The sequence below is a fragment of the Athalia rosae genome, chromosome 2 (assembly GCF_917208135.1).
Source record: "Athalia rosae chromosome 2, iyAthRosa1.1, whole genome shotgun sequence".
Classification (NCBI taxonomy): Eukaryota; Metazoa; Arthropoda; class Insecta; order Hymenoptera; family Athaliidae; genus Athalia; species Athalia rosae.
This window is the reverse complement of record NC_064027.1, coordinates 15,907,784-15,934,433: the sequence shown is the minus strand read 5'-3', so window position 1 is coordinate 15,934,433 and position 26,650 is coordinate 15,907,784. Positions and strand designations below refer to the sequence as shown.

The following is a 26,650-nucleotide window of genomic DNA, read 5'->3' as shown; positions in this document are numbered from 1 at the left end:
GTAACCTAAGACACGTAGCATTTCTGCTGTCTAGACGGCTGCAGTACAATCGTCGTTGCGATATTAGCATACAATATGTTGGCGTGCATCTATTTGAATGTCTTCCTTTTTTCTCCTTTATTGTTTTCTCCTTTCACTCCGCACTGTGTAACGTACGTACGTATACACGCGCGTTACGTACACCTGTGCATTCACGTGTACATGTATACTGTATACACGGGAAACGTGTAGCCAAAATCACCGATAAACAATTCCGCCCGCGTGTCACCCGCGTGCGATATGTAAAGCGAACATCCGCTATCCCGGTCGAGGAACTTTGGCAAAAACAAAAAAAAACATAATCATAATCATAATAATAATAATTCTCGAGTGGTCGAAAAATTCCCCGAATTTTAAGCGAAACTTTTGACCCTCCCTCGCCTGCAACCGGACAAAAAATATAACCAGATGCGAGGGGCGCTGAATTATTTTGTACTATTCGCGTGGTTCCAGGGCTCTTTTTTTTTGCCGTGGAAAGCTCCGATGTTGCCACATTAGAGATGAGAAAAAAAAATCGCAATTCTCCCCTTCGCCTCGATTAACGGAGCGTCACGTTTGACGTAGAATTTTCAACGAAACACGTACGGGTTCGTATGTATTCTCCTGTTTACGACGCGTGTTTCGAATTATTCTAAATTAATAATCAACGTTCCAGACGGTTTTTGTTTTTTTTTTTTTGTTTTTTATTATCCACGCACACGTGAAATCAAACGACCGTCCGAGCGTGATCTCGTGCAATTTTCGGGCTCGCTAATTACTCTCCTTTTTTTTTTTCTCTCGACCGTCTCCCGCTGCGCGTAGCTACAGCGTGACCCGAAGAAGGATAAATTTATATACGTCGAAATTCTTTTTGTTTCCCCTCGCCTCTCCCCCGCTTAAGCCCGTGGCAATTGCTTTTTTAAAAAACATGCAAGCCGCAGACTATCGCGGCGTGAGGTAAAGATATATATATACCCAGAGTGGGGTAAAATTGTCGCCCCGCACGGAGAAAATGCGGTAGGGTAAAGACACGGACAGCTGTCACGAGGTGAAATCCTGCAGTAGGGACGAAGTCGAGAGGATGAGAGAGGTTTCGCAAACAGAGGTCTGCCGGGAAGAGGGTACAGTGTTCTCCGGTAGAAAAAAGGACGAGTATGAGGAGGAGGAGGAGGAGAGGGAGGAGGTGGAGGAGGAGGAGGACCCTCCTGGAGTCGCAGGAGTGCGTCGGGCGTGTGTGTAGGTAAAGCTGAGGATCAAACTCGTAAAAATCACTCGTACGAAATCAATTCTTCGGGTTCCCCGGCATAACGGTGTAGGATTTTTTTCCGCCTATACTCCGGAAGCTCGGTTCTCGGATTTCGGTAGTTTTGTTTCCTCTTATTCGCCCCCCCCTCCCCCCCAGCGATACTCTCGCCGCGGAGGATAACCCTAAATTTCCTCTCTTCTCTTGAATAAAACATCGAACTGTTCGCGGCAAAAAACGACGGTGTGTCGTCGCTATAAAGTCGAAAGATTAGATATTCGATTTCTATAAATACCCACGGCCGGTTTATCGTCTATCGCATCTCCAAAAACAGAGTTCTGCGGCGAATCTCCTCCCCCCCCCACCCCCCCATAAAAATTCAACCCTCTCGCCACCCCTCGACTCGTCTCGACGTTCGACCGCGTCGCGCCGCTGTATGATATAATATCGAACGACTCGAGCGAACTCGAAGGGTTTCCGCGATTGTGAAAACGATTTAAAACTTTGAGATTAACTGCAAATATTTTTGGGGTAGGTAGCCCACGTGACGCGACGCGACGCGACGCTTCTCACTACCCGTGTAACGCGCCGGGCTTTCCGACTTTCGAACGTCGTTGTTTTCGACGTTGGATTTACGACCCCGACGGATTATTTTCAACCTGCAGCTATCGTTTTGATGAATCGATGAGCCAACCGCAAACAGTTCACAGCCGTTTATATTAAATTCACGGATTGTTAAGTTGACCGCAATTAATTTCAATCGGATGAAACGTTACAACGATATATTCGGGGAATTTTCGATACCACGGTCGTTCGAATAAAAAAATGAAACAAAAATGGCCAATTTTTATCGTTATTAATATTATTATAACCCCGACGAACAGAATGCGGAAGTTCCTTCGACAAAGTCAAAAAAGTTTTTCCCTGAAAAATGCGAACAAAAAAAAAAAAAAAAAAAAAAAACAAAAAAACGAACAACAAGAGCGTTGGTATCTAACTTCAAAGACGGAATTTCAACCGAACAAATGCGGTCAGCTGAGTGAGGAAAATTTCTAAGATTAAATTTTTTCAAAAGCCCTGAAGCTGCGCTGAGCCGCGAGTGAGGGTCTGAGAATTACGTTAATGCGAAGTTTTTATACTTACTTTTATTTTTTTCTGTTTCTTTTCTTCTCTTTTCGTATATTTATTTTTTAAATCGTCATCGTTAAACCATGGCCGCCGCAAAGGCTGCTTTGAAGCTTAAACCTTACAGCCTCCTCGGTATAGAAAAATTAGGGAAGTAAACGTACGACTTCTTTAGAGGGAGATGCTCCAGGATTCGTCCCGACTAAAAAGGAAAAAAAAAGAAAAAGTACAAAAGTGTTCAGAAATTACCCAAAAATTATGTCCGGCGATTTTCATTACGGTCATAATATTCGTTTCACAATTTTTGCGCGCATTATACTCCGCTGGAAACACCGGCATCCGGATGTAGGCAGTCTTCGTCTGTGCGGGTTGAATGGTCCCGTTTCGACGGGCTGGAATCGCCAGACTTTCGGATGAGAGTAGCAACTTTCCGCATCAATTAAGTGTAAGAGAATGAAAAAACAAAAAAAAAACAGAACAGAACAACCGTACGAGGCAACGGAGACAGACGCCCATTTTTCGTCGTCTTGTATCCAGACACCGAACCGCGCGGAGGAACGTTTTTTTACGTCATACGGAGCAATCGCTCTTATTTGACGACGTCCCGAAAGTCATCATATTTCAAGTGACGGAAAAAAAAAAAAAAAAAAAAAAAAAAAGAGGGGAAAAAACGTGGGACGGATGTTCTCACGCTCCTTTCTGATATGGTAACGACTCTCATGGTCCGGAAAACGGGTATAAAAATGACGCTGCAGTTGTCCCCGTCGTATACTTTGACGTTGGATGTTGAAAGTTCGCACTGTATGTGTGTACGGCCGTTTCTTCTACGTATAAAAACTTTAGGAGAATGAGGTAAAAGTGTAAAAGTTTTTCATCGCCCACCGCTGCAACTAACTTCACGTTCGTTCGTAACGCGACGGTATACAATACCCGAAGACGAGGCTGAACCGGGTGAAAAAAAAGAAAGCGAAAAAAGGAAAAATACGGCGTCGCCGAAATGACATTCGGTGAACCGTGTGGACGAATAGAAAAGTTGGATATCGGGACGGACGCGGCTTTTTTCGGCGGGACCTCGATCGAGTCCAAAAAATTGAATCACGCCACATAAGAGGGCTTCGTTAGTCGGAGCTGGTGGACGAGTGTAATTGTGTGAAATAAATTTTTCTTTTCGCTCTCGCGTCTCTTTTCTTTCGCGCGATCATTTTCCCGGAGGTTTGATAAATAATTCAGGACCCCTGGTGACAAGGGCAAGTTTTCCTTCTTTTTTTTTCTTCAAGGCGAGGGCCCGGCGGGACTCGAAAAAGGCGTTAAGAACTCGGAGGCCGAAGATTGACTTGATCAATGCGTTTGATTCGCCCGCGATTGTAGCCTGGGTCACGATTTCATTGACACCCCGATCCGCGGCCCATTGACACGGCTTGATAGTACGTCGTTAAATTGGTCGATCGCCGCCGCTGTCGCGGCTCCGGTAGAAAACTAACGGTTTGTGAAATTGACATTCGCTGAGAATGAATCGTCGGTCGGTGGAAACCGATGGAGGATTTTTTTGACGCGCGTCCGATCGATCGCTACCTGTCGAAATATCGTCGCGTTGTTTCACTGATTGGAAAAATAACGGGTCGTCAAATTCACCGATAACGTTGAAACTGGCAAATACGGCTGTTCGAAATAGAGACGAGTAGCCACCTATTTAATATGCCGATGTAGTTCATCCGCACCCTTTTTCGTGCCTTCGGCGGAGCCCGAAATGTAGCGGGTCGTTATGCAACGCGCGACGCGTTCGCGGTTTTCAGACTGTATTACCAGAAACCACTGGCTACATTTTCCGTCGCCACCGACCTTCATTATAATAATAGACCTCCCAGGTAAAGCGGTCCTGAGATAAAACGGCGGCAGTTTTCTTCCGGGGTTCCGAGCCCTTGCTCCGGTCCTCCTCGCTTTTCATCTCGTCCCCATCGCCCCGGTTTTGCCCCCCCCCCCCCTTCCCTCCCCCCCCCATTCCACTTGTCTCTTTCCGTTTCACGCCCTTCGTATACCTGTGTTACGGTTCGTCCTTATTTTTCCGTTGGCTTGGTTGATCGCAATCCCGATAACGCGACCTGTGATACACCCACACTTCGACAAATAATAGACTCGTGTAAAACAACCAAAGTAGAAAAGCGTATACGTATAGGTACCGCGGCGTTGCGTCGAGCGCAACGAAAAACGATTTTTACATTCTATTTAGTCGTTTATTTTTCCGAAAATTTCGCTCTTCCATTTTTTAACCCTCGATTTTATATATATGTATATGGTCGCTTTCGGTTCACCGGAGGTAGATTTTTGTTCCGTGAAATTCTTTTTCTCATACCTTTTTTTGTTTATTTATTTTTATTTTATTTCATTTTATTTATTTTTATTTTTTTTTCGTTTTTTGAGGGGGTTTTCATTGTTTCACCGCACCGGTCAACGTCGACGAGATTGGAAAATTATTTTTAGCAATTTCAGAATCCGAAGTATGTAATTTTCGTTTTCCATGTACGGAATCTTTACCTTCGCTCCTCCGTCGTCGGTCGCGGTCGCGGGACTCGATCGAATAAATTTTTGTCGGAATTTTTTTAAAATAAACAAACGTATTTTTGTTCAATCAAAGTACATACTCCGATTCAAGAATTCAGAAGTTTCGCTCGATCAATGCGAAATTCCACCTATAACCCGTAATACATTTATTTTACATTCCATATTCGTCATCAAAATATATATACACCCCACTATATTCGGGCAGATAACCTACCTACACACGTGCTTTCGTTCCCTATTGGAATATTCCCTTTGAGTATCGTGCTTTTGCATTTCTAGCTTCCCGCGACGTGCGCCTATAATATTTTGGTTGATGTAGAAATTCTATTTCACCGTAGAGCCATTCCCGGAAAAAAGGTCGCCTCTCCCGGTTATACGAACTTCGATTCGCGGTTCGTTTTGTTTCCTCGTTTTTTTTCAGTCTTAAAAGTTCCGATTTTCTTTCCTTTATTTATTTTTTTTTTTTTTTCGCCAACCCTGCACTCCCCGGGGAGGTATAAAACCTTTGTAAATCTGCAGTTCAATTTTGGATGCTACACTCGATTTACGGTTGACTTTGCGGTTGGGAACGTATTTTTTTTTCCTTTTTTGTATTTCTTTCTATTTTCAATAATTATTGCGAAATATGGGTGCAAATGAAAAAAAAAAGAATAAAAAAAAATCGGATGCGTCGCGCGATATTCGATAGCTAAAAAATTGATCAATCGTAATATCTGCGTGTAATTTGTTAGCAACGAAATGTGCCGATGCGTGATTGGAAATTCTGATAAAATATCACGGTCCGCTACCGGTTGGTTTTTTGGTTTCTATTTTGTTTTTACCCGTCGCAGCGTCCGTTGTAGAAAAAAAGATTTTCCCAGTTAACGGAAAAATCTTCGTCGATGAACAGGAGTAGGTAATTAACCGTCGATTCGATTAGATTTTTATTTTTCTACACTCGCGTGTAAAAATACCGTCAGCTCGAAAATGCTGCGCCGGTAAAAGCATCGCAGTATAATTCATTTTTGCAACCCTCAACTTTCCGCACGTACTTAATAACGGTTTTCGACTCGCGATTCCGTTTGAAAGAAATTATCGCGGAATCGATTGATTTCGTCGGGTTCGACGAACAGTCCGTCGCCAGCGTGAAAATTCAATCGACATTTTTACATCGATAAAGGCTAATACCCGAAATATTCGGTTTATCGACGACGTCGAAATAATGTGATTCAATAAGTGGGAAACCACTCGTTCTGCGATAACGTTGGTAGCATGTGCGTAATGTGCATCTCGCGTTCCGCGAGATGGATGTGTTTGAAATGGAAAAAAGGAAAAAAAGTAAAAAAAGTAAAAAACATATCTGCAACTCTCCATAACGATGATTAAAAAGTGGACGAACGATTAAAGGTGATAGACGATGGCGAGGCAGACTACTCGTATCGATCTGCTCTGATGGGACTCGCAGAAGCCGCCGTTCGAGAAGGGAAAACAAAAATGGGGAAAAAAAGAAAAATAAATGAAGTAGAAAACTAAATAAAAAAAAAAAGAAGGAGAGTAGGTAAGGTAAAAAGAGGGAGCGGGGCGCATCGAACGCAACTTTTATCCATACAGCGAGTAGATCAACTCGACAATTTTCCGTTAAATTCGTAGAGCAAAGAAGTAGAACCCCCGTCCCGAAGTATTATATCGTTGCGAAGAGCGAGGCGACAGAGGTGGCATATAAAATACCCGACTCGTGTGTACATAGATATATATATATATATATATACGATGTAGGGTGTGCACCTCTTTTTTCGGAATTTCGGAAGGATTATAAAGTATAATGTCGTAGGAGGATCACGTGTCGCGTTATGTGGAAGAATTTGCGAACTCTTACGAACGAATAGTGCCAGCCAACGAACGAGTTCATCTCCTCGTATCCTCCTCGTATTTCCATCTGATCGGTTAACCCGGATAAATATTCCTCGAGCATCGCGACGAGACGTTAAAAACTAGCAGAGCGAATAGCTGAATAGTATATAAAAAAGGCAGGCGGTTATCCGATGAAACGAAAGACGAAATTTCGAATCTATAGGAACAAGTTTTTTCGCTCTTCGAAAACCGCAGAATGGAATAAAACGAGGTCGAAATAAGTTGGGAGAGACGGCGGCTAGTGCAGCGAGTCCGCCAGACGTTACGACGCCTCGCGGAGCTCCGGGTACTCGGAGCTTTCAGGGCACGGTTTCTATATATATTTGTCTTCTGGCTAAACAAAGGGCCAAGGAGTATCTCTCCATAAATCACCAGGGAGTTTCGGGTGTAATTCACCTGCGGGAACGGTTCGGTTGTAAGGATCCTCGTAGTCCTGTGAAACGGGGATCCCGCGCGCGCTCGAGGATCTCCAGATATTTTCCGACGCCTCGAATAAGAGGAAGAGCCGATGTTGTCGCAAGAGATGTTATTAGGGAGGCGTCGCGTTCCTCCGTATTCAACGGCTGACGGATCGACGGCTTCGCCGCTATACGCGGATGATCACATTTTCCTTCTTTTTTTTTTCTCCCTCACCAGCTTTACACAAGAAACTATATTCAGATACATCGCCTCCTGATTCCATTTGTTAGTTCAAATAAAGCTGATTGTGAGTCGAATTCGAGTTATCGAATCGACGTGACTGTCGTTATTCCCGTTTCACGTGTATTTGGAAAATGTCATTTCGAGCTACGCGCGACTCCTTCGAATTTCACGAGTTTACGTCAACCTTGGATAAGAAAAAATGTCAATTCTCGAAGCAAAATTCACGAAACTTCCAAAAGCCAAATTAATCTCTTTATAAAATAGATTGGCGAGTCGTCGCCAATTCATCGCTCCCAAGTATGAAAGATCGAGGATATCTCCATGGGATTAATTTTACCTCCTCAATTTAATCGACGAATTGAAAAAAATTCTCCGAAAAAAAGGCGGCTTATCGTTAAAACGGACTTCGGAACGCGAGAAATTAGGGAGATAAAAATTACGTTCAACCGCGAACGGATCGTCCGCGTATCCAGCTTTATATAAGTATACCTATAATCCGGCAACAGGTTGTAAGTAAATAACATCTAAAATCAATAAATACACCCGATACGTAGCTACCCTTATTAATGGAAACCGAAGACGGAGTTGCCTGGGAGGGGAGGGGGGGATCGTTCAACTTTTACCATCAATAAAAGCTCCGGGGTTTCCGACGAAGGAGCCGGCTATCCTTTGGCCTCTTTGAATATTATTAGAAAAGACGGAGCGCGAGCGTGGCACAAGTGTCACATTTTATTCCCACGGTATATATAAAGTTGTTGTGACAACGGAGCGGAATGAGGCGTTATTTTATCATCCCGTTGAATAAAGCGTACTCGACGGAGATGAGAAATATAGTTTTTCGAATGTAACTCGGTCGAAATTGAAGCGCGACGAGGATACCGCAACTCAGTTCGCAGTCGAAGCGAAGCATAAATTATATCATTCAATCCGTCCGACGCAAACGTGCCACCCACCGCCTCGGAGTCATTGTGCGCGGCTTCGCTAGCTCCGCTTTCGATCGCGTTAGACTCACCGAAGTTGCGGGAGATTCGAACCAGCTGCAGGGCACCGGAGGAGGAGGAGGCTATAATTTCAAAGCCTCTTCAGAATCCTCTAACAGGTTGTGAACGACGATCATTAGACGCGTATATGTATATATATATATATTGTCCCCGCTATATACCGACGGTATAATCTATTCAGCAGCAGCTTCCATCTTTACTTTTTCTATACCTTCCTTTTGTCGGAAGACCCGCGGAGTATTTTATTAAGTAGACAGCCATTGGCTAGGTGCGGATAAACCGGTGTCAGCACAAAACCCCGCGTCTCTTTCTTACTTCTGGCTGAGAACGGAGGGCGAATATTCAGCCCCCCCATCCCTCCTCTCCCCCTCCCTCCCCCTCCCCCCATCCAACCCCGTCGGACGCAAAGTATATTCCGGGATGCAGACGACTCCGCCGGGCTAAACCCTCGTGACGGATTCGCGAAAGCCGGACCGATACATTCTCACCTGGCGTTTCAAACTGCATGGGATAAATAAAGCGCGGAGTTCGGTCTGCGCAACGGAAACAACGCGAGTTCGAAAAATTTCGTTCCACGAATAATTTTCGTTCTATGGGTCGGCCATTTTTATTATAAGAATTTCGGAGCGACGGTACTACGGGATCGCGAACGAAAAACTGAACTCCGGTTCTGTAGTCGGACGAGAGAAGGAATCCTAATCAAACGAGGATTTTTTTTTTTTTTTTTTGCGAACATCGCGATCTCCTCAAAGGATGACCTTTGATCGGATTAAAATTTGAGATCGCTAAATGTCGTCCTTTTCAAACACCGCGTGTACTCATTATACCCTTAAAGTTCCATTGTCCGTTTTCGCGGATGTCGAGCCTGTTCTACGTTGCAGAAAGTGACTCACTCGGCGGGTTATTATACACACGTATATATGACCGTCCGAAAACTGGTCCAGGTGAACCCGCAGGTATAAAAACGTTGGAGTTTCAAGGCCGGGGACGGCGAATTCTTAGAATGCGATCCAGCGAGGAAGGTGGCGAATTCCGGGTTATCGTTGTGTGTGTCCCCCGCACTTTTTCGAGCGAGCGAATACGCGCGAACAAATAATCCCCAGATGAGGTTTCACATCGCCGTTACCTTCGTTGGACGAGGAGAGAGAGTTCGACTTCGTACCGAAAATCGCTCGAATATAGTCGAGAATTCTCGTATAACCTACACCTGGAAATAGAATCGATCGTCTCGTCCTCGTCGGGGAATTCGCGACGGACGTTACTCATCGTAATTTATTGACGAACGATCGGTTAGAGATGATACAAAAATTGACGAGCGGATTCCTCATTTTTTCGTTCCACACATCGACGGAGTTAGGTCGTTTTTTGCTGCGAGCACTCGTGATTTTCTTGCCGGGATTTCCGCTCCGGGCGTTCGCCGTCGCGTTCGAGAGGGTTGTTATCGCCGCAACCGTTGTTCGCACGCGGATGCATGCGCTGACAAAAATTAAGCATCGCCGTCTCCACCTCCTCGACGGACAGCTTGTTCTTCCCTACGTTTTGAGCCAGTTTGCGAGCGTCCTCGAGAGTCTCCTCGATCATGTCTTCGAGTACCGTGGATAGAATTTTTTGCGCTTCCCCCGAAAGAGCGTATCTTCGACCGCCGCTACCGTAGACGGAGCTCGAGCTCGATTTTCGCTTGACCGGAGTTCGGCGAAAATTCGTACCAACTGCGCAATAAAAATTATCAAGGGATGGACGGTTGGCGAGGGACTTCGGTACCCACACCTGTTCCCGTAAGGTTTTCGAGTTTCGGGTGCGAGAGATAAGCATCGGAGAACACACCCCGTACGTACGCGGCTTTTGATTGATGTAAAATGTTTTTGTAACTCGTCGTGAAGTTTAGCGTATTGTAATCGGCGGAGCGAGATAAGCCCCCCGTCGTATTTTCTACGTGACGGCGAAAGGAGATGTGAGATGGACGAAAACGAACGATACGCGAAACCGAGTGCAGCTGGATACGCTATAGAGTCGGGGGTGCGATAAAAATTGGCTCGCGTACACGAGAGAAAAGGGTTGAATTTGTTTGCGCGGGAACGTTGCGGAGGGGAAAAGTGAAGCGGGGTTACCGGGGTCCTCGAGGCTTGAGTTGACACGGTTAAAAACAATTAGGGTTACGTTACCTCGTCCCTCCCGTTTACCGACGGTCTTCGACTTTCGCGATCTCCGCACGTCTCCCGAAGATGATTTCGCCATTTTCCGGGGGGAAAAATTAAAAGGAAACAAACAAAAAAAAAACGAACGGCAGAAAAAATTCAATCAAAATCCGTACGACCGAATTGACGGTTTAATTTATCGTCGCAAACATACTACTGCGAAAAATGTAAATAGATTGACGATTCTGCGGTTGCGATGATGAGAAAAAAAAAAAAAAAAAACATTTCCCCCACAAAAAAATGTGAACGTTGAAGAAAATTGAATACCCGTGTTTCACACTTCTGATATATTCTACCAACTTCACGATGGCCTCGATTTTCCCCGATAGATTATAAAACTCTGGATAAGAATTCAAACGATCCGACCGCGCTTAACTAGTTTTCTCCTCCCCCCGCCCCCCCTCGCGAAGCTCTTTTCTCAAATTCCCCGAGATATAATCGCTGAAATTTTAATCAAAACTAATCGAGCTCGCCTAGACGGCAATAACTGAGTAATATATGTTCGTTGTGTGCTTTCAGTGGTGGACTGCGCTGTCTCAGCTTGGGGTCCCTGGTCGACCTGTGACAGCGAATGTGGCCCCGGAGCGCAGACGAGGTCCAGACTGGTGGAACGCGCCGCTGAAAACGGAGGGAAGCATTGCCCTCAGCTCGTACAGCACAGAGGTTGCCAGGGGACGAAATGCCACAGGCGTAATCCGAAATCTGCACTAAAAGGTAAGTCTGGTCGCCCTATAGGTACTCCGTTTTCCAGAAAATAGTCGACTATATCATCGCTCTCGCGTATATAAACATTCCGCTATAGTTCGTTGCAATAATAATAATCATAATAATAATAATAACAATAATACAAGGGAATAACTCTCCACGGAGGCCGAGAACCGTTTCTCATCACCGCCTCAAAGCGTTCGAAATTTTGAAAAAAGGTCCCTTAAATAATCATTGCCGATGTTGACCCATTGGATGAGGTAATTCGACCGATGATCGCGCGACGAAGAGAAATTTCGATAAAAATTTCTGCCCCTGAAGATTGAGGAAGAAGAAGAAGAAGAAGAAGAAGAAGAAAGAAAAAAAAAAGAATGAACGAATCTGACAGGAATTCGCGTAAGTTGAAACTAATCTTCGTTCAAAGGTGAAAGGTGTTGCGGGGTGTGGAGAGCTAAGGTCCTCGTGGTTTTGCGGTGATATTGAGCGGATCAATATTCAGACGGCAGTGCTTTAGAAATTAAACCCCGAGAGCGGTAAACAATGCCGTCACGACGATCCGGTGGCGGATCATTCCCCGAATTTACTCCAAGGTTTCCATATACATACATATACTCCGAACATTTCGAGCGGTAAGAGGCCACCCTCGTGTGTCAATTGAGTTTCTGGTTCAAAGGACACGCGGTCCCCGAGGACTCCCGAGGGCCAACAACAATTACTATCGGACACCGTAATCACCTTCGACGAGACCGGGCGAACCTTTCGCGCCCAACATCCCCCCTCCCGATAACGACACGCTTTTCTTCCGTCATTTTTAGTTTTTATGCACACCTTACAACTTTTCATCCCCCATCCCCGTCGCCCCCTTCGGGGTGACGACGTCGCGACTGGTTTCGGATCGATCGCGACGACGAACCAAATGTCAAATCGCAGTTCACTCGGACATTTTTATTCATCCGGTAGACCTCGACTCGGTGCAGGGGACTGGTTTCGGATTTATTTCAGCACCGGTCGTGATACGAACGATGCGGGATAATATTCGCACACAGACGAAATTTCGCCCAGGTGTACGTATAGAGCGTTGCGTGTAACTCCCGGAGGAATTTACGCTGTCGCGGGAACAGTTGCGTGTCAATTACGTTTCCGGGCCGGAGAGCACGTACGTTTTGTCCCGTTTCGCTCTATACCTACATTGCGAGGGACGACGAGTAGCGGCGAAATCCTATAAACAACGAGGAAACAGGGACGAGGAGGAGGAGGAGGAGACCCTGGAGATGGGAAAGGCTGGCAGCGACAACGCGGCCCATTTATAAGGATATCGCATACGGAATATATACGATACACCCACCTCGGATATACCTAAGGCTGTCGTTTTCTCGGGTTAGGTTACCGCGGAGAGATGCCGGAAGATGATACACACGACGGACAATCGGAGCTCCCGTCTTTACGGGACGGTAGCAAAGCCTATTAGCGAAGTCATCGGTCGCTTCTCGCGATCCGGATGAGATCGGATATTCGGGGATAGGTGTGTTAGAGGAGCGGCGAGGAGGGGGAATATCGAAGGGGACCTGCGGGACGAGAGGGTTCGACTGATTGCGATAACGATCGACACGGGAATCCTCTCAGACTCCTAATTCCCTCGCGCTGCCTGCTCACTTACTCAAACTAGCGTCCCGACGCTGCTTTATGGGGGGCGCGGCGTCGTCCCCCCCCCAGTCGCACCTCGAAGACGCCGACCTCACCTATGTACCGCAGATAGCCGTACGCTAGCTACGACTTTACTAATTCTCGACCCTTGACCACCGGGCACCACCGATCTCTCGGGACAACCTGTCTCCGGATTACAATAAGGGTTCCAAGAGATATTCCATAGGGTGTCTTCGCGTTGCCGCTTCGAGAGGGATTTATTTCTCTCTTCGATCGAGCGGAAGATCGCTGATTCTCGTAAAGTTAGCGGGCGATCGAGAAAAATAACCGCGGGATCGGTAGCTTCGGATTGATTACTTTGAGAACGATTTGAGGAAAGTGGAGGACAAAGATTTTAACGTGGATTGAAAAAACGAAAAACGAAAGAAATGGGTTTTCTCATAATCGGTTAATGCAATGATCGGATTGCTGGAAAAGAAGCAACAATTACTATGGTCACGTGTCTCCTTCTTTTCAATTTCCCGCTATCGATATTTCCTCGACCTTCCGATGACCCGATGTTGCGAGTTGTTCGAGTTTAAAAAATTCGAACAATCATATATATACATCGAAGCCTTGGGGGTCGGACTCTCGAGTTACCGGTTGCAGCATACGGCCAGCGGTATAGTTACGTTGCTCGCGTTATCTCGATTTACGCGTTCTCGTTGAACACCGAGGTAAACTCGAGTACACCCTGTGCTTTCCCCCGGCATCCTTCGCAAGGTTGAAGCATCTCTTATAACAACGTTAATGAGCTAAAGGAATCGTCGGAATGCCTTGTTCAAACTTATGTGCTCGGGAATTTCTGCTGCGGGATGGAAGTGGAAATAAAAGGGCGTACGAGGAGGAGTCGGCCGGATGCGGACTATCCGTATTTCGCCGCGTACGTACACACCGAGCGGTACAAAGGGCAGAGAGCGAAAAGCTCCGCTGAGGGTTACCGAGGGTTTCGGTTGGGGGGAGGGGGAGGGAGGGCCGCCGCCTCGTCGCTTCCTCGTTTATTTCTTATTCACGGTACATTTCTACGGGGCCTTCGTCGTACGCCGTTCTACCCGACACCGGTTGGCGGCGGCGAGGCCGCGATAAATTTTCCAGCGATGGCTGGAAAGCGACTTAAACTATGGCGGTTACGAGGGACACCTCCGAAGTGCGTACCACTCCTATAGGCGGTGCAACGTACGAATATCAATTCTCCCGAATTCTTCGCAGGTTTATTTTTTAAGATTTATTTACAATCGGATATCCTTCTCCCCGATGACGCGACGATTCGTCGCGTCCGCTCACCGTTGGTATCCTCAAGCGAGTGACGTTTGTTTTTTTTTTATCTGTTGACAGAAGTGGCCCTCTTGCTGCCGGCCGAACTGAGCGAAACACGCCACGTGAACGACAGCAACGACATCCGCAGTAATCTCCGTCTGCGTTACCGCGACGATCCGGAGCACGATCCCTCAAAAGAGTGAGTGTTATCGACGGATATTTTAATTACCCGATCGGCCGGTACGTGGTGTCCGTCGGGCTCGGGATTTCACGAGGATGTTTTACCGGACGGCGGATGTCACCGAACCCACCCGTCGTCTCCGCGTGCCGCGTTGATATCTTTCCGAGAAAGGACCGTCGCCAGATTCGTTGGAGATTTACGAACCCCCGAGTAAACTCGATTAATAAATTGTCATTCCCAGAAAATACCCCTCTTAGCCAAGTTATGTGGACGATTTGTCAGTCTCTCCGGGGCGGCGGTATACCCACCGAGAACCCGAGACGTTGACGAGTTCTCGAAAGAGGCTCAGCTCTTATGTACACCGGGCGTACCTATAGCTCCTTGAGAATTTTAATCAAGGATACGCGCACGTCTCGGGACAATGACAACATCTTATACCGCCTATACACCCGCCGAATGTTTGGAATTGTGGCGAAAGCTAGTCGGATTAACTAAATAATTGTATTCGACGTAAACTGTCCGTCATCGTCATTATTACACTCGGATTCCACCTGTGTATAACGTCGTTACCTTTCGCTTTAATTTCATCGCTGCGAAGAAAGAGAATCGGATTTTTTTTTTTTTTTTTTCTCGTTTCTTTGTATAAAGGATTTAAGTTACAGTCAAGTGTCTTCTTTCGAGCACCTTGAGTGCGACATTGTGTCGGGATAAAAGACCGCGGAACTTTTTAATTCGCTACTCGATACTCGCGGCCTTATTCATTTTTTTTAGAATTAAAAAAATTTCGATTCCCGTTCCCCCTTTTATAATTTTAGTTTCGGGGTTGAGCGGGTAGTTTCAACGTCACATCGGACGAGCGTGTAAATTAATGGTTATTCGAGCCACGAAATAAGTGGAGAAATTGGTTGCAGATGGTGGACTTTTTCGGAAATTCGAGCTCGATCTTATCCCCGACAATCGGCCCCGATGTTCAGCTAATTACTTTCGGTTAGGTACAGTTAGTCTCTATAGGGCATCCCTTGGGATGGGATGTCCGCTCGGTCGAGGGCCGTCGCTCGCCCTGTTTCTCGCCGACGATGAGACGGCGACTCATATCTCGTCAAACTGCACTTACGTTTTCGACTTTTACTTTCACGACTACTTTTCTTGTTTTTTTTTTTTTTTTTTTTTTGTCTTTTGTTTTGTTTCGCACGATTTCGTTGATCTCGGGAGAACGTCGCGACGTTTCGGAAGGATCGTTGCGTAAAAAATAGGTAAAAAAAAAAGATCGAGTCCAAGACTCCGGACGGCGGATAATTGGCTATCGAGTTGGATTTACATCCGCGAACGGCGGAGTGTTCGAATTTCCCCCTGTATCGTAATCCGGATTCGACGGAGAAAGTAAGCGGGTAAAACGGCTCGGAGAATGGGGGAAAATCTCCTCGTTGGGAAGGGGATTCCCGTTCGGACATTTGAAATCCGGTCGAACGAAGCTTTATATCGACGGTATGTTTTTCACGGCTAGCCGATCGTCTCTACGGAAATGCGGTGCACAGTGTGTGTGTGTGTGTGTGTGTGTGTGTAAAGCGTAGAAAAATTTTTCCACGCAAGGTAACGAACTCGGAAAACTTGGTTTCGGCGGAACGATGCACGGTGGCGGTTTTCGATTCCGAGCACGTAAGACACTTGTACCTCGACGCCGAGTGAATCCGATTCGACGTTAGTCAAGAATTTCGAATCCCCACTTTTTCATCCCTATAGGGAAAATCAGTCCCGGTAATGCAAGTAGCGGCTGAACGCGTCGGAGTTGCGGATTTTTTTCGCTACCTTTAGCGCCTCTGCGTAATTTTTCCTCGCCTAACGAGCATTGGGATTCGCCGGCCGATATACATACATATGTATATAAATATGTAATATATTTTTTCTTTAGCGCGTGGGACGAGCTTCGTATTTGTACGGCGCCGGTTTTTCCCTCCCTCGGGATAAAAGGGCTTCCAAGAGAAATGAGTAATATGTATCTCGAAAATTCAGGAGGCGATGTTTGCGTTGAAACCCCGCGAACCGGAAACGAGCTCTTCGATCGAACGTACGTACGTACGTACGTCGGCGAACTATTTGCTGATGATTTTTCCGCGGCGAAAACGCGATCGATATCGAACCTGCACTCGTATTCCGAAAGTACACGACGTAGTGAAATACGAAAAGAGGTAAAAAGAGGAGAATTCGCGGTGTTTGGAGCCGGACAGAAAAGCTTTTTACTAAGAGGATTTTCTTTAAGGTGAACCAACGGTAGCTGCTGCATGTTTCAGCTCACCTCAGTATTCTAAGAAGCTGCATTCCGGAGTTTCTTGAAGTTTCCTGTAAACCGGAAGATCAAATGTTAACTCTGAATATCCACGGCACTCCCATCTCCGAGTTTGCGCTTCAAAACTTATCCCTTCTCGAAAAAAAAAGTCGCGAAAATAGTCGGACGATATTCCATCGTCCCGCGTTCGGATCATCTCGGGAGAAAAACAATCGATGGATCGACTAATCGGAAAATGAACCGCTCCGCTCTCGCAGCCGTGATTACGAGGGAAAACAAACAGCGGAAGGCGAGCCTCGTCTCGTTCGAATTATTAGCTAGGGATGTTCCGAACTGGGAATCCACCGGTGGAATCCGCGAGGGTCGGCCGACCGGATGTTTGGCGTATATACCGTAGGGTTGACCGCCGACTGCGACTGCCCTTATGAAGCGCGCACAATAGACGCTCGGCTTCTATCGCGCGTTCTACTGGCCTAAAATCCCTCGGGGTCTTTCATCGGCGGGTCTCCAGGGCCCCGGAGGGTTCTGCTGGCCAGGGCGGTTTGCTCTTACCTCGGACGCCCGGCTAGTTAGGCTTACGCCACGCGTACAACAATAAGAGGCTTACGGTCACCTTGGAAAGTAGCCGTACATCGGGTAGCGGATAATCTCGCCTAGTTCCACAGATGAATAAAGCGTCTCGCGGTATCGGAGTCCTACGAAACTTGGCCAAACGCCGTTTCGACTGAAGTGATTCGCTGAAAATTCCCGTCGACTTTGCGACGACATTATCGAACAGAGGAGAACTTGATCGTCGACGGGACGATACGTGGACGGATCGGCTCCACTCCATTCACGTTTCGTTGAATAAGTTTTTATCATCGCCTCGTATCGCGGGATGTTTCAGGAAGTGGTTTGCCGAGCCGGATAAAAATTGCGATTTCGTTATCTCGCGGCGTACGTTTTGCCATTTTTACTTAAAACACCGAATATGACGGTCTTCATACTTCACAGGCTGAAAACCCGGCGACCGTTGATGGATGTAAATTAAAAATATCGCGAATTTCGCTTCATTAGCTCTTTGTTTTAACTTTTCGTACAAAAATTTGTCGCCGATACGCCTCTCTTTCGGTTAATGGGATGAAAAATATCCTTCGTTCATTGAAAAATATATACCAACGATGTTATTGCGGTAACGTCGAGGACAGTTCCGCACGTTGCCGGGAGTCCCGTGCGATTATTTTCTGTTTCTGTTCCTGTTTTTTTTCTTCTTTTTTCTCTCTTTCTTCTCTTCTCTTCTCCGCGCGCACCACAACGCGGGACTGCGGTTGACCGAGGATTTATCCGATCCTGGTAATCCCTCAGGCTTTTTTTTCGATGGGATCGGTAGAGTGCGCAGTACGTGTGGATAAAAATATACATACGCTATACGATCACGTACGAAGGATTTTTTGTTTTTTATTTTTTTTTTTTTTCTCAACACGCCCAGGACACGTACATAGATTCAGGAATTTTACACGCGGAATATTACGTACAGGTGCGCCGCGTTCGAGGGTGGAACGAGGTAGGGATTTTTAACCAATGTTACCGCAACTCGATGTACTTTCTCCAACGATAGCCGTGCGATACAGGCCCACGTTACACCGCGGAGTCAGGGGGATGTAAATTTTTCGTCGTTTTCTATCTCACGTATCGATTCCGCGGGTACCGCAACGCACTCAAAACTTTCCAGTGCAAAGCCGACGCTGCAAGTCGGACGGACTTTTGGCCTTAGATTTAGTTTAATTATTCCGCCCTCAGAATTTCAGGAGCCAAAGATGGGGGAAAAATGAACCGAGGAATCCAATCGCGAGTTTTTTTGAAAACGACCGCGGCAATCTCGACGTAGATTCTTCGCCGAATGAAATCCGTAGAAAACGCTCATGTAGCAAATCCGAAAAATATTAAAACTCTGAGATCAAATAAGAGTTTCCGCGAACGGTGAAGACCGCGCGTACCGCACACGAGTCGCGAAGTTCCGTGATTGCGCGGATCGAAAATCACTAGTAAAACCCCTTTCGCGTTCATCTTCGGATCAATGGGCCGAGATAAATCGGAACGATATTCTTCCAGCGTCACGTTTCGTACCTCGGTTACCTCTCAACGTGTAACGCGGAGGATGATTCGATTCCGTCGCTTTCAAAGATCGTTTTTTCATAGTTATTCGAATAAATATTAGAAACCGAAAGAAAATAATTAACTCGGTGAGGTGATTCGGTGGGTCCGCATAAGTGGGATCGATATACCTAATTTTAGCATTGTTCGAATACCGCACGCGGATATATAGACGCCGTTAGCGATCTTGCGATTAGTTTTCGGTCGGTCGAGAATACTTGAAAGAAATTTTCATTCAAACTTTTCATCGTATTATAAGGCGAACTTCCACTCGTAGAAAAACGAACAAAAAATTTGCCTGTGCTTTATTATCTGAATTTCATTCCGAAACACTTCTAACTTCCGTCTATTCTGTATAAGGATATGGCAGACCGTTGAACAGTTTTCTGAAAAACACTCCAGCGTATACTCGGATCGAAGTTCCCTATATTTACCGAAAACTAGGGTATAGTCGAGCCAGCTACCTTCGTAGCTGGCTACCCCATTATTTGTATTGCGTATTGACTTTTGTTTATTTGTTTTAGATATTGTGTAACATTCACCGTAACCAAAGCTTCGAAGGCATGTTACAAGGAGACCGGCCTCGCGGCGCTAACGGAAGGTGAGTATCTAAAAAAAGTCAATTACCTAATCGAAAGCTCACTGCAAAAATGAGGTTGCGAAGAGGGGGACTAACGGAGATCGCGTCACGACATGTTAGCGCGATTGAAGAAACTCCCTAAAAAAACAATTTCTGTCCTCCGTTCGAATTTTTGTTTCTATCAAGAAATCACGCACGCCGGGTCTAATTTCGTTCGCATGTTTCGCACGCGGTTCGAGGAAAATCCGCCGTAAAATACAAGTTTCCATCTCCCGCGTTTCCCTCTCTTTTCACCGGCTAAATTTCGATTCGGGTACAATGATCCGCCCAATTTGAAACTCGTTGTAAAATCAAAATTTACACGCACGATAAAACTACCCACTCTACAACCTCACGGTCGCGATCGATCCCGATTAACGAACCCCTTCGTCGTATTTTAACGAACGTTACGACGACAGCTGGCTAAAATATCAACCAAATTAACCGCGAGGGTATAAACGGAGAAACTGTAATACGCAGAGGATTCGTGCTTTGCGGAGAAACGAGAGAAGAGAAATAATTTTTGTTCGCGGACGTGGTGCGAACCGCGGAAAATTGCGGGTGATAAATGACCCCTCGATATTATACGTGTTTGATTAATTTCTTTATCATTCGTGTAGCAATTGCGAGACAGGGTAAATTTTCTTCAGTTTCGTTTTTTTCGTTTTTCTTTTTTTTTCTCACGAGTCACGTGAAAGAACCGCGCCGCCAACCGTGACCCAAATTTATTGCTTTTGACGGACGTGGAATTTTTCAGCTGTAGAATTTTTGCCGCGAGCCAAGCCTGTTTTTTTTTTTTTTTCTATTTTCTTCCACTCAGATATCGACACGCGATTTCGCGGGGGATTCGGACAAAGCGCGAAACTCCGGGCTAAAACAGCGCGCCGTTTTCAAGACACACCCCCGTCGCACGAGCGGCGCCGTTTTCAAGGATCCGCGCAACGACCCGCCGCTGTTTAATCGGATCGAATCGAATTATCGACGATTTCGAGCACGAGGCAAAGGCGGAATTAACTTACTCGAATTCGCTGCGGAGTTGTGACCTAATTAACCGCTCTTTAATGCAAATAACGAGGAAGGAACGAGCGGAGATTTTACCTGCGGCTATACAACTCGCTACGGTTATTCGATTCGAAAGCGGCGCGATGAAATCACGAACGTGTACGTGTTAATTTTCTCTAGTTTTTCTCATTTTCTTTTCGCTCTACGTTTTTCCAGGCGCTCACGTCTGCGTCCGATGCCAAACGCAAGCATTGAGATTCGTTTTGGACTGGCGATGCGAAGGTGACGGAGGTGCCGAGGCGATGATAACGAGGTGGAGTATGCTCTCCTCAGCGCATTGCCACGGGAAATGGCTGCGGACTTCGAAAACCGGACCGGAATGTGACGCTTCGGCGTGCCAACCTCAGCCCCATTTCATCTTCGTTTAGATTTTGTCACGTAACTATAAACTTATAACGTTGATTGGAAAACCGGGTCGTAACGGGAAATAAACAATTGGAGGAATAAGTTGCCTTTATACATATATCTCTGAAAGAAGACAAATTGAATAAATGAATTGACAAATTCATATAATGTCACATGTATGTAGGTGTACCTATATGTAAATTGGGATTTCGCTCGATATATGTACATATATACATGTACGTACGTACCTATGCCGGGGATGGCGGGGAAAAAGGAAAGCCCGAGCTTTGCAAAACTTAAATATGATGAAAATTCTATCTCTTATTTGTATTCGAATTAAATGAAAAAGATTTTCAGTCACTGTGCGAAAAAAAAAAATTGACAATTATCTCATTGGATATTAATAATGAAAAATGTATCAACATTTTGAGTTATTAAAGTCAATATTTCTTTAAAACTATAGTTATAAAAAGAACAAAAAAAATTTTTGAAGTTCTTTTTTTGGGTTAATCAATTTTGCCCCGCTTGCCCCTACGTATAAATGTTTCATCGTCGATCACACATTACACATTTACTTGTCAAATATCTATTTTTTTTTCTTTCGGATATTCTCGAGATTTGTATGAAAAAAAAAAAGGAAAATTTTATCTAGTTTGTCGAATTGAATTTCCCTACTGGCGAAATCAAATAAAATGAAACAGGATTTAATACTCGAACAGGACGTCAATCGGAAATATAATTAATTATTGCAAATCGTACGAAATACATTATGACGAAGTTAAAAAAAAAAAGTCAATCTTCTTAATTTTTTTTTTCATCCTCATCGCTAATTACTGGAAAATTTGCAGAGGTTGAAAATTCTCGGAAAGTATTCCGACGATTCCGTTGATCAGGTATCTTATTTTATTCATTCATTTTTTCAGTTATCGTCGTTTTCTCTCCCGGTTCGGAATATATCCCTACTTGTGTTAAACATACTCCGGTGTACTTTAAAATCGAGCAACTCTTTCGCGTTGAATGTAAAGACGTCGTGTTTTATACGTTAAGCGGACATTCCCGTCTCTGTACACGAGATGGTACGCGACGCCTGGGAAGGGTTTCGTTGCGCCTTGCATTCGTAAAGATCCGAACGATTGACGCATTACAAGTACACGCGTACCAATACACCTCCGCGGATGCTCCGGGGGAGTTAAAGCGGAAGTCTTTGAATGTCGAGAAGCACGTAGGTGCGGGCGTGACTTTTTCACCCGCTCTACGTCTCCTCCACCTTATGTAATAAACATGGGAAAAACGAGAACGCGAACTGGCTCGCGCGTAGGCGCGCGAAATCGCTCCAATTATTCTCTGCCATTTGGCGAATGAATAAATAAATCAGTGAATAAATAGGTAAATTTGATGAGAACAATGGCTAATGCAGAGTGTGTAAACCGACACATGAATGATCGTTCGATTATTCGATGAAGGTTTTACAAACCGTTGAATATTTTAGACTTTTAAACACAACGCGCCGTTCGCGGTGGTTGATAATTTCGAAATGATTAATCGGTCAAGGGATCTGTAGCGAATTAGCGTTCGATAGCGGAATTCAGGCGAGCTAATAGACACTCTGAATTCACGGAGGTTATCAAAATTAGCGAAAATTATAAGAACTGCGTTGATTTCGATTGATAAGGTTTTCCTCTACGTCGTGGTTTATATGGTGATATTGCAGGAAATAGTATATCAAAGAATTTTTGTTATCTTAAGTCTATTGAATGATGAGATTTGATGCATTTAATTTTCATTTTATAAATCGTTTGTGTAACGTATAGGATATTAACAATAAGATCGAATAATACGAATAACATAATTGCGTTGAGTTGACGACGGTTTTTTTTATTGTCCCGATTATTTTTATTAATACGAATCTTAGAATTTGACCATTTCTGATGCCACGTAAGGTAAAATGACGAGTTTAAATATTAAAAATCCTGAAAATGGTTTCATTTAAAGCCCATGCATTTATTCCGTATACGGGCGTTTTTTTCCGTGGCATTGAAAGCGACTAATTGTCTTATAAAAGGTCATTACGAAACTTCGGTATAAAATATATAAATAATTAACATACCTTATATAATGCTGAATAAATATTATAATTACAAGTATATTTGTATGTAAGTTATTTTATAAATCGAGTCCACATATCAAAGATGATATTTTATAGATTGTAAGCAATAAAAAGTAGAAAGTTGTAAAAAATGATGTGTCATTATTTCACCCCGCAACTCAACACCGAATCGTTAGCATGCATGAGCATCCCGAGCAGAAAATTAATCCGGCTGTGATCCGGCCCTGGCTAGGCATGCCTGATTGGACCGATCAGGCCCCAATCAGGCATAAATATCCGGCGCGGATCAATTATGTAACGCTTCGCATCGTTCGGCCCTGATTAGGCATTCAAATCGGGCCCCAATCAGGCGTTTGGATTGTGCCCTGGTCAGGTATTTTAGTCAGGCCCTGATATCGTGCCTTGGGTCCCCCTGATTTGGAGCCTGAGGCTACCCGGATCAGTGCCTCAGGCCACCCAGATCTGTACCTGAGACTACCCTGAAGTGTGTCCAGGTTATGTAATAAATAAATGAATTGCTGAACGTGGCTCATGTATGTCTGAATTATTCGGTGATCAAGTTTGGACCCGATTCGATTCTCCTAGCACTATCTGATCAATCCTCGAGCTGAGTGCAATCAGGCAAAATGCGCCAGGCATGCCTTAACCTTGACTGATCAGGCCCGGGTCTGAATTCTATCAGGCAACCCGCATCAGGCGTGCCCTAACGTCGACTGATCAGGCCCGGATCCGAATTCTATCAGGCGAAACGTTTCAGGCATACCCGCCGTCGACTGATCAGGCCCGGGTTCGGATTCTATCAGGCAAAAGGTTGCTGGCGTGCCACAACCTCGACTGATCGGGCTCTGACCATCCCTGATTGGGCCCGGATTACGACCCGATCCGGCTGGCCGCGTCAGGCAAACCGGACAGATACCTCAACCCGCCCAGATCAGACATCAGGCCACCCGATTAATTTTCTGCTCGGGATAAACTACGCGCGTGCAAGAAATAGAAGAAGAAACAAGATGGAGGCGGGCATGTAAGGGCGGTTCTGATTATCTAGTCCCTTCGTAGACGCGATAGCGTAATTAAAGTATAAATCGGGCGTTGCAGGCTGCCCGAAGTTATAACCACCTCGAAGAATGTAGCCAAGTGTTGAATATTCAAGAAACTTTGGATACGAGTTTTAAAGAAAACAGCGACGCTTCGGACGAGGTAATAAGGCGAAGTAAATTGATGTAGAATAGAATGAGAAAAAAAAAAAAAAAAACGAAAAACGGTTAACCGTACGTATATAATATCTCTGCAGCAGGAAGTCCATCGGGTATATTCTGAGAAACTTCCGCTTACTATGACTCTATCTGGTGCGCTATTCAAAATTGAATATTTTCCGGTAAGGCGAGTTTTACTCCTCGACGGCCATGTAACCTCCTTCCTTTGCCAATCACTTTTCCAATTGATTGCACTTGTTTTCAAAGAAATACGATGGAAAAAACACCGCGGGTAACGACCACTTACGCGGAAGTACAACGATTCCTATATCGATGTACAGAGAAGGACCCGATTCCATACGTACGTACATCGCTCCGATCGTCCTTAAAATTTTTTTGTCTTCTCTCTCCAACTATTTTTACTTCAGTTTTATTGGTACGTCAACTTTTTTGATCAGTATATAATTAATAATTGTAAACACGGAGTTTCCACCGCGGTTCTGCGAACGTGACTTTTTTATTCTTCATTCCATCAACCGTTTACGGGCTCGGAATATCTACTCTCAGTTTAATTATATTTCGCGCCAACTTTTCTTTTTAAGAAGGATTTTTTTCTCTCAATTTTAGCGGCAACGCTTCTTATATATATAGGTATATACCGCAGTCTAATAATTGCGTTCCCTCCATTGCAGAGAAATATTATTCCCGGTTATAATTATGTTCCCGAGAACTCTTTCGTCGTACAATTTTGCTACCATACGCCACATATTTCAGCGCCGTGTGAGAATAATGAAATATTTTTTTTTTCACATCTGCGATGAACCGCTATCTCAGTTTATTTACTTTGAATCGAAAGGGAAGAGACAAACAAAATACAAGTAACACGAGTGGAATTTTTTATACTCCACGAAGGTAAAAATAGAAGAGGCAAAAAATAGGAGGGAGAACTTTCTCAAAAAAATATTTCACCGTTCCGTGGGATGTGGGGATACATTTTTTCAACGTGATAAGTTAGATTGTCGCTGTACAACGTGCGTTCGAATGCGAGAAAGCTTTTCGACAAACCTACGACAGCAGCGGTACAGCGATACAAAAGGAAAGTGCCGTTTCCTCTCTTATTTCCTGTCCCTGGGCACATAAAATGCAGCTATGTCGTGTGATTACGTTATATAGTTGATTAATCGCATCCTGTTTCTTGTCTAACAACTTTTATTGAAATTTTATCACAGTGATTTATGGATCGTACGTGTCATAAAACCAACCATATAACCTACCTGTGTGTAATAAAGAGGTACCTACACCGCCTCGCCCGTTCATTACACCTCCTCCTCCATGCGAGGATGTTTTTTAAATACCGCATATTGTAATTACCCCGATTCCGCGGCGATATGCGATTGCGAGATCTCGGCCATATTCCATGTTACGTTGCCCGCTATTTTCTTATATTTTCTGCATTTTTTCACCGATTTTTCTCCACGATCGAAAATCGACGCCTGCAATCCTCGGCGAATCATGAGGCCGGAGGACGATATCGAGCATATTTCGTGGGTGGCGTAACTTCATCGATTACCCGCTTAAACTGGGCCCTCGTTTGCCCCGGCGAGCCCGCAGTGTTTCCTACAACCATAGATATGTTGTCTACGCTACAACTTAGCGGAGGACCAAGTTGTCCGGCCAGCATCGAATCCGTCAAAGCCCTATAATATCCTTCGATCCTACAACGCGGCTTTCTCCGCGAGGTGAACTGCAGCTGCACAAATGCGATAGGTGGACTTTTTCCCTCCTCCCTCCTCCCTCCTTCCTCCTGCCTCCTTCCTCCTCCTTCCCCCTTCTTCGTCACTCGCGTTATGCAAGCTTACCGGTACGGGATGCATATCGGTATACGACGTACAGAATTGAATTTCCGTCCTATTAAGTTTCACGAACGAATCATCTATGAATGTGTACATATTTCACAGTTGTGTAACACGCAGGTATTAGCTAACCGTGAGCACATATTGTCCGGGACAAAGTTCACCGTTACAAGGTTTCCGCCGCTGTATATCTGCACGTAATAAGATGAGGTTTAATGCTTCGCTTTGTCCAGCTCTGTTGAGCAGTATGTAGCGAAATAATATGATACTGTCGGCCTCGAATAATTAGAATATTATACGACTCATATGACTCTAAATCGAGTATTTCGGAATTCATGACATCTGGCTTACCGATATTTACCGATTTTTACCGATACGTCACCCTCATCATTTTATCACGTGGCGATTTTGCCTCGCATTTTTTCGTTCGAGTCAGAGTCGATTGCTACACGGACTGACCACATTACACGGTCTTCGACCAAACGTGGCATCGCTCACCCCCGTTGACAGTTGGGTGAAAAAATGATGACGAAAAAGAAAGAAGAAAGAAGGAAC

At 45.0% G+C, this 26,650-nt stretch overlaps 2 protein-coding genes across 2 annotated transcripts in view; one reads left to right on the top strand and one right to left on the bottom strand.

The window, feature by feature from the left end:
• LOC105692045 (somatomedin-B and thrombospondin type-1 domain-containing protein-like) overlaps positions 1 to 22,209 on the top strand; it is a 32,221-nt gene extending 10,012 nt beyond the window's left edge. The window contains exons 2-5 of the mRNA XM_012410954.3: positions 11,193 to 11,387; positions 14,397 to 14,517; positions 19,441 to 19,517; positions 20,754 to 22,209. Coding sequence (XP_012266377.2) covers positions 11,193 to 11,387; positions 14,397 to 14,517; positions 19,441 to 19,517; positions 20,754 to 20,965 — 605 coding nt within the window. The 3' untranslated portion in view covers positions 20,966 to 22,209. The remainder of the gene's footprint in view (positions 1 to 11,192; positions 11,388 to 14,396; positions 14,518 to 19,440; positions 19,518 to 20,753) is intronic.
• LOC105692048 lies at positions 9,238 to 11,179 on the bottom strand. Its single transcript, XM_012410956.2, has 2 exons — positions 10,641 to 11,179; positions 9,238 to 10,187 (listed from the first exon to the last, which is right to left on the bottom strand). Exons 1-2 carry the CDS (start codon positions 10,711 to 10,713, stop codon positions 9,832 to 9,834), a joined length of 429 nt encoding a protein of 142 aa, XP_012266379.2. The 5' UTR covers positions 10,714 to 11,179; the 3' UTR covers positions 9,238 to 9,831.
• Positions 22,210 to 26,650: the final 4,441 nt, after the last annotated feature.